This window comes from Gekko japonicus, unplaced genomic scaffold (assembly GCF_001447785.1).
Source record: "Gekko japonicus isolate JY-2015 unplaced genomic scaffold, Gekko_japonicus_V1.1 scaffold1755, whole genome shotgun sequence".
Taxonomy (NCBI): Eukaryota; Metazoa; Chordata; class Lepidosauria; order Squamata; family Gekkonidae; genus Gekko; species Gekko japonicus.
Window position 1 is genome coordinate 18189 of NW_015166474.1, and position 8543 is coordinate 26731.

Consider the following 8543-nt stretch of genomic DNA (forward strand, 5'->3'; position numbering starts at 1 on the left):
TGTTACGGGGCATTTACATTTTTAAGGGGGCTGTTAAATTACAGTTAATTGAATTAATCTGAATGCCTGTCTTTAAAGGGGGAGGCTCTGAATTTCTTTTTAGCCCTTCTTTTCAAGGGACAGGCCAGCGAACGCATCACATCCTAGTGGGAAAACCCCACCCCCCACATGGTCAAAAATAAGGTTTCTGGCATGGCCATTTGTGGAGCGGGGCTTTTAATTAGGGGGGCAGGGGCCCCAAATGCCCCACCATAGCTACGGGCCTGGTGTGGAGGGCAGGGTTTAGGCGGGACCTCAGCTGGGTATCATGCCACAGAGTCTGCCCTCCAAAGAAGCTACTTTCTCCAGGGGGACTGACCACTGTTGTCTGGAGACCAGTTGTAATTCTGGGAGATTGCCAGCACCCCAAATGCCCCACCATAGCTACGGGCCTGGTGTGGAGGGCAGGGTTTAGGCGGGACCTCAGCTGGGTATCATGCCACAGAGTCTGCCCTCCAAAGAAGCTACTTTCTCCAGGGGGACTGACCACTGTTGTCTGGAGACCAGTTGTAATTCTGGGAGATTGCCAGCCCCCACCTGGAAGCTGGCAACCTTACGCAGAAAGTCTCCAGCCAACAGTGCATCAAAGCAGGCAAACAGGAACCTGCTCCTGAGGCAAGTACTTTATGTTGCTTTGTGCTACGGCTGACCCTTGTTGTGAGGATAACATGGAGGAGGAATGTCAGACACTCTGGGTCCCCCTCAGGGAGGAGAGCAGATTTATCCTCTAGTTAAAACATCTGAGCTGAACAGAACTACTGTCAGTTCTAGCCCCGTGCTGGCGTGAGCTACCAGCCTTGTCCCCAGCTCGCCATCCACCCAGCGGTTTGAAAGCTTCGGCGAGTAGATAAAATGGGTACCACTCCTTAGAGAGGGTGGGCACACTAAACCCCCCGGTGGGGGAGGTGTTAGCCGGCGAACGGAAGGTCCAGCGCGTGAGATCGAAAAGCCTAGAAAGATTTAATGGGCCGTCCAGCCAGGCGGCGGCAGTGCTGCGCTGCAATTGAAGCAGTCCTGGAGAAAGCTGACGACATCAAGCCACGCCGAGGGAAAAATGCTGTTGGAACATGTCTGACCTTACTGCTGAACAAACTCCCCATCGGCTGCAAGCGTGTGTGATTTAAAGATGTATATGTTGTCCTCCCTTACTCCTTTGAATCACTGTTAGTCCCTTGTGTATTTGAGTAACTGTAAATTGCTCAGAGCCAGCAGCTCTGCAGGATTGAGTGATTAATAAATTGAAAGATTGTTGTTGTTGTTGTTGTTGTTGTTGTTGTTATTATTATTATTATTATTATTATTATTATTATAATATAAATGGATAAATCTGGAGCTCTCTTCAGTTTGGAAGCTCAGAAAGACAGTCACGCCTATTCTGGGGTAGATAGCCTTGCCCTAGGTTTCCTGGTTTTGTGTGGGGATGAGCAAATGTTCCCCTGTTTTGTTTGTTCCTTTTTATACACATTCACATGCTTCTCGACAGTTTTGGTTCTTCATTCTTTGCGTCCAGTTCCGTTGGTCCCTGTGTTGTGGCCTTGGCATGGTATTTCCGTGAACCATGGTGCTCATTTATGTGGAGTGCTAATACAACATAATCAACATTTGGGAAAATGCTTATTTTACCCCTGGGGGAAATCGCACAAGAAGAACCGAGAAACTTGATTTGCACAATGTAGACCAGAGGAGGGATTTAGAGGAGAGGGAGGGATAAGAAGTGTGAAATCATCCCTCGTTATGAGCTGGTGGCTTTTTGAACGTCTGCTTTGGGTGGCGAGAAAGTGTCTTCCTATCACCCGGAGTACCTGTGGAGCCCCACACTGCAACTGCAAGCAATCCTCATCTGTTGAATCCTTACAGACAAATGGATTGTTTCCGCCTCCTCCTGCTGCCTCATCTCAAAGAAGGATCTCACGGGGTAACTCAAGATGTAGGTGAAAAAAAAAAAGAACTCAAACAATCAAAGGGGATGAAACATCGCTGCAAATAAAAGCTTAAGTGTCTGGGGCTATTAAACGTAGAGTAAAAGAAGGGCAAGGGAGTACACGACTATGATGTACACAGTTGTACAATGTGAAGAACGTTAAAAGAGACGGAAGCGGCTTTCTGTAACAATACTAGAACTTGACACTCGGTTCAGAAGAACAGACTCTAAAAGTAGTTCTTCACATACAATGGACAATAGCAAGAGTTCTGAGAGAACTGTGACTGACCCAAGGTCACCCAGCAGCCTTGGCGGGGAGGAGGGGGGAATCCAACTCGGTTCTTCAGATTAGAGTTTTCCGCTCTTCACCACCACACCACGCTGTCTCTCAATGATCTCTCATTAATCCAACAGAATGCATAATTACTGGAGTAACACAGGAGACTATAATACAAATCAGGGCCTCTCTGCTTTGAATCTCACGTCTGCCGTAAATCCGCCACAAGCTACTCAACCTTGCATCCCATCAGGGGATATTACTACTGACCTGCCCCTGCAAGGTACTGGTCAGGATTACAAAATGAGGTTTGTCAATCCTAGGCTTTGCCAAGTCCCCCCGGGGGGCGGGGAAACCCCGCCCCAGAGGCCCATTCCCCGCCACCGGCGGATCGGGCCCCAGGCGGAACCCCACCTCGGCGTGCGCGTCACCAGGAAGTGACGTTATGATGCTGGGCACGCTGGGGGTGGGGCCACGGTCATCCGAGGGAAAACTCTATGGTCACCACTTCCTGGTGGTGTGCGTGTGGCACGCGCGCGCTCCAGCCGTGGACCGGGAGTCCCCCGGTAAGTAGTTTTTTCGACTTGGCAACCCTAGTCAATCCCTTTGAATATTTACAAATCCTAGTCAAGTACTATTATGAATTGGAAATGCTGAGAAGAAATTCAGATAAGAATACAAGAAAGATTCAGAGGATATGCATGAGAGCACTGATTTTGCCCATGTTTGCTTCAGTTCTGCTTTGGTCCGTCTAATTTTCACTCCCATCTATCCATTTAGCACCTTTGCATGTCCCGGCCCCAGACCCTGCTGGAAACAGCTTGCAGCAATAAAACAATGCGAACAAGTCAATAAAAACAACTGGAGCCAATGGAACCAATAAAAATAAGTCAATGGAAACATGCCAGGGCATAAAGTAGCATAAAACAAACAAAATAGTCTAGAACAATATTGATAAAACAGTCTTCAGGTTCAGAGTGCATCAGAAATGGATCCCAATAGGTAGGTAGGTAGGTAGGTAGATAGACAGACAGACAGATGATGGATGGATGAATGGGCAGACAGATGGATAGATGGTTGGATAGATGGATACATGGACGGACGGACGGACGGATGGATGATAGATGGCTGGCTGGCTGGCTGTGGATCCAACTATACTCTTCCTCCAATGGAAGAGCAAGTTGGAGGAATTCTTGGACTGGACACAGGCCTCAAACCTGAGCCAAAAATTAAAGGTTGGGGTATAAATATTTTAACAAATGAATGAATAAATAATAAACTTTGCTCAGTGGAGTAATGGGATTGGACAAAGATCTACCCCACTGTCTGTCCATACATCCATACATCTACCCACCCAGCTATCTATTCCTGCTTTACCCCAAAGAGCTTAGGAGAACATATATGATTCTCCCTCCACAATTTTATCCTCACAACCACTCTGTGAGGTAGGACAGGTTCAGGAGGAAAAAAAAAACATGACCGGCCCAAAGCAACACGGAGAGCTGCATGGCTGAACAGGAATTTGAACCAAGATCTCCCAGGTCCTAGTTCACCACTCTAACCATTATGCCACACTACCTCACACGTTTCCATGTCCTCCCAGCCACGCAGAAATATCAAGGCCGGCTGAACTTACCACCTGCAGAAGAGCCAGGTATCCTGCTCCAACGTTATCAAAGTTGACCTTCACTTTTGTCCAGTACAACTCTCCTGTCTCATTCAGGCTCTGACACTCGCTCATGTTGTTGACAAGGGTGTGATCCAACGGCAGGTCATTCTCCGTCTTGTTAATGCATTTTCCAAACTTGCCGGCAAACAGGTTGACTCCCATGATGCTGAAGATGAGCCAAAAAATGAGGCAGACAAGCAGAACGTTCATGATAGAAGGGATGGCACCTACCAAGGCATTGACCACCACCTTTGACGAATGAGAAGAAAGCATGCCGTTACTGTGAGCCACAGCACCGAACTGCCTACTCTACATAACATCCAAAATCAGGCCAGGACTCTTGCGGAAGGGCAGATTCACACCGGCGATGGCCAAAGGATTGAAAGAACCCAGGACTCTTTTTAACTAATGGAAGATCCTTTTTAACAAAGGGGGGGGGGAATCCCAGTGGGTTTTCCGTCAAGGCAACCATCCAACTGTGGCCCATGTAAGATGAAGTAATGGCTCTGGAAGAGCTGAACGAACAGCTCTGACCAGCAAGTAGAGTGACAGCCTTTCCATACAGCTGAGCCTGCATTAGACAGGACTAACTGACTAGTGATAGATCAAGATGAGTAGCTGTGTTTGTCTGTAGCAGTACAAAAGAGCAAGAGTCCAGTAGCACCTTAAAGAGAGAGAAGAAAGAAGAGTGAATTTATACCCCGCCCTTCACTACCCAAAGGAGTCTCAGAGCGGCTTACAATCTCCTTTCCCTTCCTCTCCCCACAACAGACACCCGGTGAGGTAGGTGGGGCTGAGAGAGCTCTTTCGAGGACTGCTCTTGTGAGAACAGCTCGGAGAGGACTGTGGCTTGCCCAAGGTCACCTAGCAGCTGCATGTGGAGAAGTGGGGAATCAAACCCAGTTCTCTCAGATTAGAGTCTGCAGTACTAACCACTACACCAAACCGAATTTGTGATGGGGATGAGCTTTCCTGAGTCACTGCTCACTTCTTCAGATATTTCTTCAGATCTGAAGAAGTGAGCAGTGACCCGCGAAAGCTCGTCCCCCTGCCACCAATTTTGTTAGTCTTCATGGTGCTCCTGGACTCTTGCTCTTTTCTACTGACTGGTGAGGGGGTCGCCAGCTTCTGACCTGGAGACCGTGCACCTTGTTTGAACAGCTTCAGGGCAGCAAGATGTGGTTCGGACTCATTGTCAGAGTCCCGCTTCTTTGCAGCCGGTGATGGTGTTCTGCGGTACCAGCACGTAAGCCGCTGGTACCCAAATGAGATCTTGCTGATCCGGAGTTGTTAAAGCAGGATGCTGCCTCCAGCTTGGGAGTTGGTTACAGGTAGTGTTCCCTCTAAGCTGAATTAGTGTGAGCTAGCTCACAGTCTTTTAGCCTCTGGCTCACAGATTTTTGTCTCAGCTCAGGAAGGATGGCTCCCGAGCAAACTGATTTATGCCGTAGCCAAATCGCTCGCTCACAACTTTAATTCTCGTAGCTCACGAAGTAGAATTTTTGCTCACAAGACTCCACAGCTTAGAGGGAGCATTGGTTACAGGTCACACAGGAGATGCGGGCTGGTTTCCTAGGCCTGTTCTGGACTCTCAGCAGAGTGAGGTCTCAGTGATCATGAGGGTGGCAGACTACACTGCCCTGTTTCAGGCGGCAGGCGACGTGTTACATGTTTTGACGTCCCCCAGCATTAATAACTCCCCGTAAGCGGGAAAGACAAGACTGCTAGGAAAAGCGGAAGGCAGCAGGAAAAGAGGAAGACCCAACATGAGATGGATGGACTCGATCCAGGAAGCCACAAAGGCCCTCGGTTTGCAGGACCTGAGCGAGGCTGTCAAGGATAGGATGTTTTGGGGGGCATTAATTCAGAGTGTTGTAATAAATTGGAAGCGACTGGACAGCACTGAACTCCCCTGCCCCCCCAAGCAGAGAACCAGCACAGCAGGTGGAGGGTGAGACTTGAACTTTTCCTCCTGGCAAGTTATTTTTTAAAAATTCACAGGGAGTTTTTATATGAGGGAAACATAGAAAGGTGGACTCCACACCTGCACTACTCTTGCTGTCTCGGTAGCTCTACAAATCCGAGCGAACGCCATTGCTTCAGCTTTGGAATGAGCGGGAAGCAAGCCTGGCGACCGGCTTGGAGCCTTCGTGGATTTTGATCTGTGCTGCTTTTTAAAATGTGCATCTCCATCTTTCCCTTTTTTAAAGAAAATATGCCGGTCCACTTGTTTTTGTGAATTTTAATCGATTCTTTCTTACATTGTCTAAATGCCAATGTGCTATATCGACTTTTGGAATAAACGGAAGGGATGGGACTCCTCGCCTGCAGTCCGCAATGGGACAGCCCAGTCTGCCTCCTTGAAATTCTACCCCGCTACTGCATGTGCGGAGCACACATAGGTGTGTGCAGCCCACCAGAAGAACATTATCTTATCTATAATTAATTTGTAAAGCATTAATCTGCCCCAAGCCCTTGGTGTGCGTTAAGCACGAAAGCTAGTAGTAACCTATTTCCCGATTAGTGGAGTGTGTAGAATTGTTCGTTAAGGGATGGAAATATCTTCTCAAGCTAGGTAATGTAGGCACACGGAGTAGAATAAGGACCATTTTTTCCTAATTAGCAAAATTATCAATGGCCCTAAACCTAGGGACACTCAGGTGGGCCAGTTCACCCATTACAAAGTCCTCATGTCTTTCATGTCAAGTTGACACATGTGGCCTGGAAGTTCCAGGCTCGGGTCTTATTTCTCAGGTGTGCAGGGGCCCCATTCAGGTTAGTACTGCCATGCACAGAGAGAGGGAGCTTAGCCCCCCCCCCACCGCATTGTCCCTTTCCCAACCTGAGATAGTCCTGGTGAGCCACTATTTGCCCCACCAGGGAAACGTACATATACCGATGGCTATACATAACACACATGAACACACATGAACACACATGAACACACATGGAGTTGCCTTATTTTGAATCAGACCAACAGTCCATATAGATCAGCACTGACTACTCAGACTGGTGGCAGCTCTCCGGGGTCTCAGGCAGAGTCTTTCATATCCTCTTCTGCCTGGTCCTTTTAACTGGAGATGCTGGGGAGTGAACCTGAGACCTTCTGCAGACCCAGCTGGTGCTCCAACCACTAAACCCCTCCCCAGAGTTTTCCTGATGGAGCACACAGTAGCTCTTGGGGACCATTTCAGATCAAGAAAGCAGCACAGAGAAGAAACGGATCTGAACCAGGCCTAGGAATAGCTGGGAATTAAGTTCCAAGCGTGGAACTCAGACCAGGTCTATTGACCTGGAGGCCACTTGGAGGCCACAAAGACTTTGTAATGCATGAATTGGCCCTGTCCAGGATCAGTTTGCACTGCAGTTTTTGGGTTATATAAGCAGTAACGATCATCTGTCAGCCATCTGTCACACAGACAAATGTAATGTGTGGGTTGGACAGTCAGGGAATTGTCAGCAAAAGTCCTGAAGACTATATCTGTTTTCTACAGTCTCAGAAGTAAGGAGAATTGCTCCTGACTTTGCCACCTGATTCATACATTACTTTTGTCCGTATGATCACATGCCTTGTAATGGCTGGCTCCTGAGCACAACAGACAGGAATGTGAACACATTTGCTGAACCATTCCCATGTGTTTCACTGCCACAGCAATTGAGACAAGCAAATGTGCCAAGTCTTTGCAGCACCGAAACCTCATGTTCGCTTTCTGAATTCAAGGCCTGTATAAACGTTGCGCTATCTGAGCCCACCACAGTTCCACTAACATCAACCGTCATGAGCTTCCCAAAATTAAACAGGTTCAGTTGTTTTGCTTTGTTTTTTTCTGCTGGTTTCTACCAAAGGGACATAATCCAAACCTCAGCACCATCTGCAAGCCAAATATAATCTGGAGTGCATGCAGAGACACCACCAATGCTCCCTCTAAGCTGTGGAGTCTTGTGAGCAAAAATTCTACTTTGTGAGCTACCGGCATTAAAGTTGTGAGCAAGTGATTTGGCTACTGCATCAATTAGTTTGCTCCGGAGCCATCCTTCCTGAGCTGAGATAAAAATGTGTGAGCCGGAGGCTAAAAAACTGTGAGCTAGCTCACACTAACTCAGCTTAGTAGGAACACTGGACACCACTGATAAGAAACCAACAGGGCACTGAAATAATGGGAGGCGCATGGTAGTCAACGTGGGATGCCTTTGGTCCAGATTGGACAGCTGCCTATGCGGTTCTCCAACCCATGCGGTGGAAGAGCAGGTGGGTCCCATCCACCACTGACCTAAAGAAATATTTTCAGGTGGGTAGCCATGTTGGCCTGCAGTAGAACAGTGCAATTTGAATCCAGTAGCACCTTAAAGACTAACAAGATGACCAGGGGAAAAGCTTTTAAGCATCAACGATCCCTTAATCAGATATCTGTATCTGACAAAGGGAGTGTCAGGACAGGGAGCTTTGACTTTTGACAGCTTAACCCTGGAAATCACTGATCTTAATTTATATTTATTTATTTATTTATTTCCATTTTTATCCCGCCCTCCCCGCACGCAGACTCAGGGCGGCTTACAAGGCACAAACTGCTATAAAACAGATAAATTAAAACAACAGAAGCTAAAAACATTGACAACTCACAGGATACATGAAGGAC

General features: G+C 47.7%; 1 protein-coding gene across 1 annotated transcript in view; it reads right to left on the reverse strand.

The window, feature by feature from the left end:
• The window catches only part of LOC107111187 (sodium channel protein type 5 subunit alpha-like), a gene marked incomplete at both ends in the record, with an annotated part of 379380 nt that overhangs the window by 17096 nt on the left and 353741 nt on the right, over window positions 1-8543 (reverse strand). Inside the window, one exon of the mRNA XM_015412116.1 lies at window positions 3874-4155. Coding sequence (XP_015267602.1) covers window positions 3874-4155 — 282 coding nt within the window. The remainder of the gene's footprint in view (window positions 1-3873; window positions 4156-8543) is intronic.